The 12,040-nt window shown below is 35.4% G+C and overlaps 1 protein-coding gene across 10 annotated transcripts in view; it reads right to left on the bottom strand.

Moving 5' to 3' along the window:
• The window catches only part of HERC2 (HECT and RLD domain containing E3 ubiquitin protein ligase 2), a 119,197-nt gene that overhangs the window by 58,321 nt on the left and 48,836 nt on the right, over window positions 1-12,040 (bottom strand). For all 10 annotated transcript variants that reach the window (XR_008233032.1, XM_052774025.1, XM_052774031.1 and 7 more), the window contains 18 exons: window positions 11,880-12,030; window positions 11,069-11,283; window positions 10,032-10,164; window positions 9,795-9,922; window positions 9,477-9,672; window positions 8,744-8,880; window positions 8,040-8,213; window positions 7,827-7,963; window positions 7,588-7,739; window positions 6,968-7,159; window positions 5,914-6,101; window positions 5,213-5,405; window positions 4,426-4,608; window positions 3,672-3,856; window positions 1,745-1,892; window positions 1,455-1,651; window positions 989-1,219; window positions 81-216 (listed from right to left, as the gene is read on the bottom strand). Coding sequence is in view for 9 of the 10 variants with exons in the window: in XM_052774025.1 (XP_052629985.1) it covers window positions 81-216; window positions 989-1,219; window positions 1,455-1,651; window positions 1,745-1,892; window positions 3,672-3,856; window positions 4,426-4,608; window positions 5,213-5,405; window positions 5,914-6,101; window positions 6,968-7,159; window positions 7,588-7,739; window positions 7,827-7,963; window positions 8,040-8,213; window positions 8,744-8,880; window positions 9,477-9,672; window positions 9,795-9,922; window positions 10,032-10,164; window positions 11,069-11,283; window positions 11,880-12,030 (3,076 nt within the window). In the remaining variant the exon portion in view is untranslated. The remainder of the gene's footprint in view (window positions 1-80; window positions 217-988; window positions 1,220-1,454; window positions 1,652-1,744; window positions 1,893-3,671; window positions 3,857-4,425; window positions 4,609-5,212; window positions 5,406-5,913; window positions 6,102-6,967; window positions 7,160-7,587; window positions 7,740-7,826; window positions 7,964-8,039; window positions 8,214-8,743; window positions 8,881-9,476; window positions 9,673-9,794; window positions 9,923-10,031; window positions 10,165-11,068; window positions 11,284-11,879; window positions 12,031-12,040) is intronic.

Below are 12,040 nucleotides of genomic sequence, written 5' to 3'. Positions count from 1 at the left end.
TTGCTGTTACCAGTATTTTTCACAGAGTATATCCATCTATTTAAAAACAAAACAAAACAACAACAAAAACCCAACTGTACCTGAAAGACCCTGATTAGGAGACTTCATTCTTTGTTTTTCTACTTTACTTCCAGCCAGATTTACTAGCTGAGCCCAAATGGATAGCATCGGTTCAGTGAAAGGCAAGTTGTTCACATTAAAAGCCACAACTGGAAGCTAGACAGTGGGGGAAGAACCAGACAAAACAAAACAAAAACAACAACGGCAACAAAAAAACAACAACAAAAAAACAACAACAAAAAAACAACAACAAAAAAACAACAACAAAAAAAACCCCAGGTAAGCATTTTACAAAATTTTACAAAATCATTCAAAAGTTTCAATGCTTATTAACTGAAGAAGAGAAAAAGTAGCATTCGTCTTATTGCTCTTGACCAGGAACAACTGGAGAGGATTTCTACTCCCTCCATAGCTCCTAAACCTGTATTTGTACCACACAATTGTAGGTCTACTTGGTGAAAAAGCAAGACAGAGTCAGAGCAAGGAAGAACTGCAGTCCCTGAAGTAGACCAGGCACTTTGACTGTGCTTTCACTAAAGCCATATTAACCATCTTGAGAATAAGATTCAAGTGAGAACACCCAAGACCTTTTACATTAGTTAGCAAATCAAGTTAAATACAAATAAATAAGTTCCTCTCATGTGAGAGCTATAAATCACATTGTCATGACTTGGGATTTTACCCAAAATCAAAGTCAAAGGACTTCAGCTCAAATCCCTTCTCCTTTCACCTCCTCAACAAATGAGGACAAGGCTTTAAAGGCCCTATAGAGGTTCGCATGAGTACCATCTTAGATTTGCATTCAGAGCATTGTATGTGTTCAATGTCAATGTATTTACCCAATGAAGAACAAATATTTTCTTTGCACCATATCAGAGGCTTTAACCATACCCTTCCCAGTATTAAAGCCTCAATAAAACAAACTTACTGGTTTTAGCTGATTCAGAGGGCACACCCTACATGTTCGCATGTCATAGAACTGTACAGTAATTTTCCCTTTTGGGGTGATGCGTGTCACTGTGCCTTCTCCAAATTCATCATGAACTACTTGTCCACCCAGTCTCAAGCGACTGTCAATGCCACCAATCACTGCTAACACTGCCATTAGGCCTCCCACCTCTGGATTCTCAGTGTCAGGAAAGTAGTCATCCAACAGAGCCTAACAAAGAACAATAAAATTAACTGTAGGGAGAAAACATATACTTCTATCTGCTTTAAAATACAAAGTTAATCACACATATTTCAATTTAAAAATTACAACACATAAATACATATATACATATAAAAATAGAAAAATGGTTTCAAAATTAATATTGTTTATAAACATTTAATATTTATAATTTCAAAATAAATATTTCTATAAAAATGAGCTTATTTTAAAACGTGGAAACTACCCCTTCTGACTGTTTTCCTGCAAAGATGTGGGTGATGGAGGTTAGCTGAGAGTTGATGTACTTGTTTATGAGTCCATTCCACTGGCTGAGCGAATGGAGCGTCCTCAGCAGTGCCACTATCTCTTCTGCTAAAGTACTACTGTGAGTGGCAGTTAGAGATGCTTGGGGCCTGGCCTTTCTCCTTCTCAGAGTAGATTCTGGAAAGACAAAGCAATTGCACAACAGTTATCAATTTAATGCACACATTTTCTATACATAAAAATAAGCCACTGAGGGGAAAATTCCTCTACCTCTGAGTAGTGGGATATCTGAAGAACAAGTACTAAGCAGGCTGCCTAAAAATCCAAACAGTTTTTCCACAAGAAATTTCATGTCTCTTGACCTTTCATTTTTATCCCAGGATGGAAGTACTGCTTTCAATAAATGTACAGCAAGGATCTAAAAACAGAACAAAGTTAGTGTTATTCCATTCTATGTCACCAAATATTAAAGAAATACTCTAACATATTAAGTACAGAAGACAGACTTAAAATAAGTTAGCCTGCCTTTGTAGTTCTTTCTATAATGCTGATTTCTTTTCAGCTGTGGAAATTACAAAGCTACTGATCTTCTGCTCAGTTTGCTAAGGAATATTTTAAAAGAAGTTGTGCCAGTTCAAAGTCAGTAACAATTTTATTGGCATATTATATTAGTGAATCCAACCCCTTCAATACTCAGGACTTGACACAAACACACACTGAGAAACAATGTAAATGACTAAAACACACAGGAAAAATAAGAATACAGAATGGGAAGGTTTATTCATATTCCAGACTCAGAATTTGGTACTAAGATGTATTTCAGAATGAAAGTTCCCAAGTATTCTGCAATGAAGGTATGATAATTAAGAATGATGAGATATAAAGCTGAATGATACAAGGCGGCAAAAAGCAAATCACGGTGACACCCAAAAGTAGTTACTGTGGAACTAGGGCCTCCGACACAGTACAGAAGGAACAGGCTGGCATCTCTAAATCTAGACACTCAGTGCAGGACTGACGAGGAACATGGGAAGGTGCAGCACTGCAGCAGCAAAGAGCAGATAGGGTTGCACATTCTAAACAGGAGTATTTCAGGTTTTGGGCTTCCTCATCTTCTACCCAGAAGACCAATACAAGTGACCAATAACAATGAAGAGATCTCTCTTCTTGTGAGCCTCTTGTCAATAACATGTCTTTCTAAAACTTCACAAGGTCTCTTCTTTTTCTTGTTATTAAGTTATGTGCTGGTACATGAGGAATGCTCATTTCTCCTGAGTATTCCCTGAATAGCACAGACTACTCTAATGCACTAAGTCCTGGATAATGACAGAAGTCTCATCATATTAATAATACTGGCAAGAAGTTGCTGGAAGATCACACAAAAATGCACAGGCCTTTATGATACAAGGCTTTAGTTAAAAAATGCTGATGCCTTATCAAGGAAAAGATTAAGAAGAGCTTTTGATCCCCTAGCCTTAAAACCTGGAAGAGTTATTCCATAATAAGGTTGCTTTTCAATCTCATGAAAAAGGCACTACAAGATGCTAAGGGGAAAAAAAAAAAAAAGGAAGAAAAAAGAAAAAAAAAGAACAAAGAAGAAAAAAGAAAAAAAAAGAAGAAAGAAGAAAAAAGAAAAAAAAAAGAAAGAAGAAAAAAGAAAAAAAAAGAAAGAAGAAAAAAGAAAAAGGGGAAAGGGGACAAGGGAAATACAATACCAAAATAAGATGCAAAGATGCAGCTTCTTAAGAGAGACTGTAATTAAAACATTAATAACAGTTTACTATGGAAGGAGGGACAGTAGATAATACACAACTCGATAACTTTAAAATGAAAATGCACATTTTTCTTATCCATATTTTTGTTATTCTTTATTGAACTTCTAGGAAACATTATATGGGATTTTGTGGAATACATTTTTGGAACACTGTTTTGGCCTCTCACCTGTACAAAACTTTCAGGCTTTCAATAGAACATGGGAGTGTGCAGTGCCCTGAAGGCTCAAAAACTTATATATTGAGAACAATGAATCCTAAATATAAGAAGACATGTCATCTTTTTTCCAATTAATTAAAAACTGATTTAAGGACATTTCCCATCTGTTTTTTAAAACACACTTTTTTTTCTTTTTTTTGTTAAAGACAACTAAAGTCTACTAAATTCATTGCCTATCAAAGTAATTTGGAAATACACACGTTACCTGTCTCTGTAGTGAAGCAGCAGTGAAAGATTCATGCCCCTCAACAATTTTCATTAGCAAAGTTATCCACTGAGATGTACTAAGAGTGCTGCACATCTGAGGCATGAGTGCTATACTTCGAATGAATCCCAACGTGCACCAACTCCTATGCTGTTCTTTATAAACTAATTTATTTGGCAAGGAAGCTAAAAACAAAAAGATATATACATATAACAGTTGACTTTTCCACCAGCTACGTAAGTCTCTATATACTACATGGGGCTTTTTCGGACAAATCGTAACACTGAGCTACTCCACTGTCTTTACATGAACTATTAACTTCAGTTTAGAGCCTGTAATTAATTTCATTAAATACGCCTTTAAAACAGTTCTCATCCTTATACTGTTTCCTCATTTCAAAGTAGTTAACAGCATTACTTCTGAAATTACAAAGCAGCTATGGAAATGAATATGACATACTGAGTCATACTGCTGTCCCCAAACAGAAGACGACTGCAAAGAAATGCATTGTCTAAGCCAACCATACACATCCCATGCATTTCTCCCGCTTTTACTGCTTGTGTTCTAAGAATGCTCAAGATCACTTAATGTTGCCTTTGCTAACAATTAAGATTTTAAAAGCTCTGAAAATGCATTTTCTAGCCTTTGGCCTTAAAGGATTAAAAACCAGTAACAAAAGATTTACAAAGTTACAAGACAACAAAGCACAAAACAGAAGCACATAGCTGAATCAGACTGTTTCTATATAATATACCTGATTTATCTATTGTTCCACTCTCCACAAGCATACGGAGTAGACCACACAAAGTCCTAGTAGCATCGCTTTGCATGACTTCAGCATGGACACCAGCAGAGAGACACAGTGTCTGCAACAGGTTCACAGTACTCGTCAGCATCATGGAAGTAGGATGGAGATTCCTTTCAACTTGTTCTCCTTCTGAAGGGAGACACAAAAGGCAAAGGAATAGATTACTATTGAGTTAATCTATTTCACAAAGACCTCTGAAACAAACACTATGTGAGAAATTTGTTGTAAATATTTTCTCTAAGATTATTTGACATGAAGAAGATTCCTTATGTCCAACTGCAAGAGCAAAATACAAACCAGATATTTTTTGCAGATATTTTCAAGTTATTCTCTATCAGTACACAACTTAAAAGAAATGCCAAATGGAGTGCCAAGAATAGGGAAGGAGTGTGACTAGATGTATAATTAGGCCATATAAAAAACCCACACTTTAGAATGAAATTAACATATGTTAATTTCATGGTATCTCTAACTGAAACTCTTTCAGTTGGATAATACCGTTTTCTTTGGCCCATGAATATGTAACAAATGTGATACCATCCTTTCTATCCTCCTTTCTCACAGTAAAGCCATCTTAAAGATTCTGGACAGAAATGTACACCTATTAAATTAATCTTCTTTGATGAAGTATTTTCTCCTGTGAAAGAAGCTTTTTCATATTATAAGATATAAATTTTGGAATTCAACTAAAACCCTGCCTCCACTTTTATAAAAAAAAAAATTGCTTTTTTACCAGAATCATCCTCAGTGTCTGAATCCTCTGTTGTGGGCTGTGTTGCCGGCGGTGGCTCAGCTAATTTGAGATCGTATTTTCCCTCCTTCCCCATTCTGTAAGAATTTGTACTTCCGGTGTCCCACTGCACTCTAATCCAGCCATCTTCTCCCAATTCTCCAATCACACGTCCCAAACCTGGAGCAGGTCCATCCTGACAGAAGACAGAGGCTCAAGTTACACAATCAACAACATTAATTTGCATCCAAATTTCATAAAATAATAATGCAATTGCTCTTTTTTGCTGCTAACCTAATGGTTAGGTAGTAAACATTCAATTATGTTTCAAAATCCAGCATAAATTTGGAAAGCATTTCGCAGTCTTCAAGAAAAATCACCCTAGTAAACTGCAACACTCCTGTTTAGATCCATTTTACTACGTACTACAGAAGTACCATACACACGTAGTTGGAAGTCTAGAGTATTGTAGGAAACAAGTGATCCAATTTCCTGTTAAACTGTGAATCAGAACAGCCTCACTAAAAAAGAATTTCCATCTCCAAAAATGAAGTTAAACAAATAATTAACATATTTTATGTTAATTCTCCAAGTCTTTGAAATGTGAAATAACATTTAAAGTTTGAACATAAAATTCACAGACAGTCCACTGAATAGAGACTTTAGATTTTAACACACCCAAACCTGTATGAAAGAAGTTGTACCTGATCACCCCATTTCCAGTCTACCCCTCTCACCACTCTGGTACCAATTTTCATCATGGCTGCCAGCTCTGGTCCAGAAACAGGGAGCTGAACAGGTGTACTTTCCTTTCTTGACTCTTCTAGGACTGTGGCAGAAGCTCCATGAGAAGAAGCAATCATATCTTCTTCAGTGTTGTCAGAACTAGGTCCTAAAGAGAAAAAAAAAAAAAAAAAAAAAATTAAAACCAGCTACGAGTTTTTATATGTACCTTTGTCACACTTAAACTTTAAGGCACATGAGGTTTGCAATATAAAAGCAATAACAAATAGGAAAGCTGACTTAACAGGTTATACAGTCAAATGAGCTTTTAGAAAACTAGGATATCATGGTTTTGAATGCACAGGACTTTAAATACTTAATTTTGAACAAAAATAAGTGACAAATAATAGAGATGCTACAGTGATGAGTCCAGTGGCAAGATGGTTCTACTAACAGAATTTTTTTGGAAAAACTTCTTATGAGCACTCCAGTTAAATTCAAGTTAAAAGAATAAATATTTGCCATTATCTAAGAAAACCAAGAAAGAAAAAGCAGGAGAACTTGAATCATAGCAAAAACCACCACAGAACTACTTATAACAGGAAAAAAAAAAAAGGAAGCTTCCAGCTTAAATATTCAGACTGGGAATGGTTTTAAGAGGTACAACAAATGAAACTGAACAAGTACGGAATAGGCAGTTTCTAATGTTTTCATTTTAAATTTTCCATTTTTAATTTATTTGTAATGTTTCCACCAGAATTACACTACCACTCCTAAATTCTAGCAAAGGATGGCCAAAGCAAAGGCTTCGGAGAAAAATCATGACTGAATAAAGGCTATAGTCAAACCAACTTCCTTCTCAATCATGCTTACAGATGTGGTTTCTGTATCAGGGGTAAAGGTAAATAGCATTAAGTACTAGCTTTAAGCAGCAAAGTCATTCTGTAGTTTGGGTACACCAACAGATAAAAAAAAATACAGGAGATTTATAAAACATGTGCTTTCTTCCAAACAAGAAACAAGAAGATCTCATACCTATCAGCCGCAGTGTTGTTTGCGTCAGTGCTAGCATGCCAGAATTAAGGAGGAGACTCAAAGTATTAGCACCGTGCTGCAGCGTCAACATGTTCAGCATGACCAGCAGAAAACGTGCTTGTGGAATAGTTCCAAGACTTGGTCCTGCTGGATTTTCATTAGTAATTGTTTGTAGAGGAACAGGCTGAACACCTAATTCAAAAGTAATGTAAATAACAAAGTCAGCTGACATTTGGGAGCTACAATAAAATAAGTTATAGATACGTTTAATTGACAGTTTACAATATTTTTTATTCCCTGCTTGGCTTTAAGAACTTACAAGCTGAAGTTCCAAGAAACTTTTTGTAATTTAGATTTTAATAGTAAAATGTTAATAATGAGTATTCAATCAGCTGTTTCTGAGAAACCAGTAACACTCTCTTAAACACTGAAAGTGAGTTAAGGGGGGGGGGGGGGTCAGGGTGGAACAACATATGGACAGACAGAAAGTCAAAGTAATTCCCAGCACAAACCAAGGGAACTGATTTTAGGATGCCAATTATTGGGAACTTTAAAAAAATGCAACAATATTCATTTAAAACAGTTTTCTCCCCAGCCAATAGCAACAAAATGAGATTCACCTAGTTCTTTAAATTTTGCACTAGCATCTAGCAAGATGTTCCGGACATTCTGAATAGCCCATGCATACAACTTTCCAAAAGTTACTTCTAGCAGCATTCTGTTAAATGGTGGGATCAGATCAACATCCTTCAAGCAGTCGGTAAGAGGTTCCCTTCATAGAAAAACAACAACAAAAATAAGTATTTTTTGCTTACTGAAGAATTGTGAAAGCAAAAGCAAAAGCAACAAAAAGTTTTACCCTATATTGGCTCCTTCTGGAATAAGCCTCTGCCATCCACAGAACATAGCATACTGCACAGATGGAAGCAAAAAATTTTTTGCTGCCAATTTCAGAATAGTATCTATTCCCTCCAGACGAACTTCTGCTCTTTCCAACTGCAAGAGAGAAAAAAAAAATTGTCATACTTATGTAAACTGCTAATACATGCGAGCCCATTTTCATCCATTTTACCTGTTTTAATAAACATTTTCTCATTTTTTCTACATCCACCGGCTCTTCTTTAAGTGCAAATTCAACAATGGTGTTAAGGAGGGCAGACTGTGGATACAAGCCTTGGACATTTTGCTTCAGCCATTTGTATTTGTGGACACCTGTAACTGTACTCAAAAGTGGTTGCCACTTATCCTGCAGAACAGGAAGGTAGCAAATTAAAACATTTTAAACAATTTAATTTTAAATTACTGAAAATATAAGTTATTTCATGTAAAACCATGTCCAAATTTAAAATACCAGGAGGGGAAAAAAAAAAAAGGAAACTTTTTCAAAGCCAGAAAACAGCTTAGTATTATTTGTAACTCATTGTCTTGTTTACAATTGCTACATAAAATTTCAAATGTATTAATATTCAAAAAAAGAGGAAGTAACCCATCACAACATATTTTTTTGTTTAAAATGAAGTTTTATCTGAACACTTCTAAGATTATCAATAATCTAAAACTTAGAGAAGGTATCTTTACATATTCTAAATATGCAGTGCACAAGCTTATTTTTAAGAATTATGCCAGGTTTCACTACAACAATGCGCCATACTTAATTAAATATCCCAAACAACATTATCAGAATATTAAATGTCAAGTTAAAGAATCACACTTTAAGCTCATATTTTTTCCTCATTATTTTTATTCACAAGGTTGATTCAAAATCTGATATCCTACCTTGGGTGATTTGATTGGTATGGGCCTTTTATCTATAGGTACAGGACTGTGAGGTACCACACAGGATTCTTCTAAATCACTCTCTTCGTTTCCAATTTTGGATTCTTCCACATCAGCAGATTCAGATTTTTTTGGCACTAGAAATAAAAATTATTCTTTCATGTAATCTGATAACATTACAGTGTCACATTTTTAGGTTTGCCTGATAACCTAAGCATACAGAATGCTTAAGATCTGCCTGTAATAAAATGGAAATGTACTCTTGGTGAACTCTATGGCCAACTATTATCAAATTAGCTCTGGTAATATCTGCAATATGTTTTTATCTTTAAACCAACTTCAAAAGCACTTTCATATTTGTTCACCACTAATTTATTCCCACTTAAACAGTTCTTTGACTACACTGCTTTAATAAAACACGATTTTTAATAACATGCCACTTCTAGTTAAACTTTACTAAAACCAATTCAGAGGGACTGACACTGATGAATCATTTTTAATATGCTGCAACACAAAGAAGCATGCCTCACCTAAACTTGACGCTCTTGTCTGCCTGTTCTTGCTGTAGGAACTGACATGTAATCACTGATTTAGAAAACTTCATGAAAATGCAGCAGAAAGCAAATGGCTTTGATGCTTTAGCTAACAAGAGTCTCAAATAAGGAACAGCAAATCTTGGAACAAGATTGATTTTCATTGTTTCAAAGAAAATACAACATCAATGTTGCCTTACCTCTTTTTTTCCTTTTTTCTCTAATTATTTTCTGAGCTACCCTCCGCCATCGGGGCAAGGAACTCAGAAGTTTAAATTTAGACATTATAGAGAGATCATTGCAAACTGCAGGACGTAGTTCATTGAATAAGAATCTCAAACGCTCAATGACAGGAGCACAAACTTCCTTGTAAGAACGTCCTTGTTCTTGATGGGTCTAGAAAAGGTATTGAAAGATTAGGTTACTGTTTAATATACAATAAAATGAACAATATATAACTTTTTAATAAAACACTGCAAATGAAAAATAATCTAAACTTCAGCAGGTAAAAGGCTTACCTTAATCAGTGAGCATTTTGCTTGGTAGACAACACGACACACATCCACTACAGATTTTGGTAAGGTTTTGTGCTTTACCTGGTCAACTCCAAGGGTACCAGGATGAACAAGAGACAGTGCTACGTGACCTTAATGGGAAAAGACAATCTCTGAATATGCATTTCCAAAATCATCCATAGCAGAGTTTAAACTGGTCCAAAATGTATTCTGGGACAGCTATACCACACGGCTACCTACCCAAATCTTCATGCTTCAGAAGACAACATAATAACAAACGTCCTACTTCTTCCACAGGATGCTCAGGAGGGAACGTGATTGGTGTTGTTAAGTGACACTGTTTACAGTATCTCTCTATTTGACACAAGAAGTCCTACAAAAACACACAACAGCCTCTATTTAACTTTGTTTTTAAGTAAAATGAAAGAACCCAAAATACAGCAGCCAGCATTTAAATAACACTGAACAACCTCCACAATCTGAACTAACATTCAAAAGTGAGATACAACACACAGTATGCACTACTTAAAACCCAGCAACTACAACCCAATACTACAAAGAATACCTTATATAATTCTTCTTGTATGAGGAGAAACATGGCTCAAGGAACAAAGCTACTACTGCTTTTATCTCTTCCTGAGGTAGCCAGGTCACATAACACGATTTTTAATTGTCTTCTCCTGACTCATCATTACTGCTATCCTATCCTCCCAAGGACTTATTTGGGGTTTTTTGATAAAGGAGCTGAACTCAAAGGGTTAGAAAATCTGAAGGTATTACACAATACAGTGATCAATGTAAATCTTAGGGGTTTTCATAATACCCATGACTCCAACTAGGTGAAACCTAAAGTCCCTTTGTGCCTTGGGGTTCAAGACAAAGGCATACATGCACCTGATACACAAAATACATTTGCACTTTGACAAAGAAAACTCCATCTTAGTTCGACTGGAGGTGAGCAGGGTTTGTCAATACTACTAAAACTTGACATGGAAAGTAACACATTATTAATTTTTTTGGTAAGAATACATTTAAATTTTTTAGTTCTCCCACTCAAAAATTCAAAAGAAAAAACTTATATTATGATATTAAGTGAAATACACAAATTTTATCCATTAGTAGTACTTAACCACTCCTTTCACAAAAAGTAATTCTGAAATAACTTTTTTGATTACTTTGCTATAATTTTGGGAGAATTTTCACCAACAAAACTGTTTCAGGCCACCACTGTCACCCTTCAGCAACATTTTTTGTGAACAGAACTACTGAGGGCTTACCTTCACAGTGTGATCCTGAATATTATTATCTGCAATAGCTTGGAGAAAAGGTTGTGAATGGTCACTCAAAGTTAATCGATGTGTATAGAGTTTTGATTTATTTGGGGTAGCGTTACCAGGTGAACTGCAATGGTCTTCATCTTTTTCCTCATTGTAACTGTAATGAATCTGACTAGTTTGCAAGCCTCCAGAAAAGATAGATGATTTCAACCATTCTAAGAGAAAGAACACACAAATATATATTCTGATGAAAGAGTATGCTATCAAGACTCAACAATTCCGTCAAATAAAATGCATACACAGCTTCAAACAAGATTTAGCAGCTCTTCTATTTGCTGAAACTTTTTAGCAGAAAAAAAAAAAGGGGGGGTTCTGCAACTAGGAAACAATTAACAGGGCAGCCATCACCTGTTTAGAGATAATAGGGCCTTAGCTATTTTTCTGTGATTAATATTGAGACACCCAACAGATAGAATCCAACACCCAATGCTTCAGGCACTGTTAAGTGAACACAAATTAGTAAGATAACTGTGCTATACAGTCTCTTTTCTCTTTCAATATTCTATCTTGCATATTACAAAATTCTGGATATTTAACTCTTCAAAATTATCTAATCCCCATTTAAATCTTGCTAAATTATTGGATCTTGGCGAGTGTGGTAATTAATGTTAAGAATAAAGAATTTCTTCAGAAGACAGCAAGACTAAAGAGGTGCTAGTTTTCCAGTTAATGTATTTGGCCTGTGTCTTTTTCTTGCATGCTTTGACAAGTATTTATCACTTGTTTAAGCTCAAAATGAAGTTCTGCTTACTGGCACATTCAACTTCCAGAGGAGAAAGTGGTGTGCTCATTGCCAGGTAGGAAGCGTGCAGTCCAAGGAGAAGACCCAAATTCCTTTCTGTGTCTATTAGAGGTGATGACAAAGTACTGAGATCTGGTGTTGTAATCACTTCCTGGTCAGGCTAATTAAAA

Source organism: Harpia harpyja, chromosome 22 (genome assembly GCF_026419915.1).
Source record: "Harpia harpyja isolate bHarHar1 chromosome 22, bHarHar1 primary haplotype, whole genome shotgun sequence".
Lineage (NCBI taxonomy): Eukaryota > Metazoa > Chordata > Aves > Accipitriformes > Accipitridae > Harpia > Harpia harpyja.
Note: the sequence above shows the minus strand (reverse complement) of the source record. Positions and strands in the feature narration are given on the sequence as shown.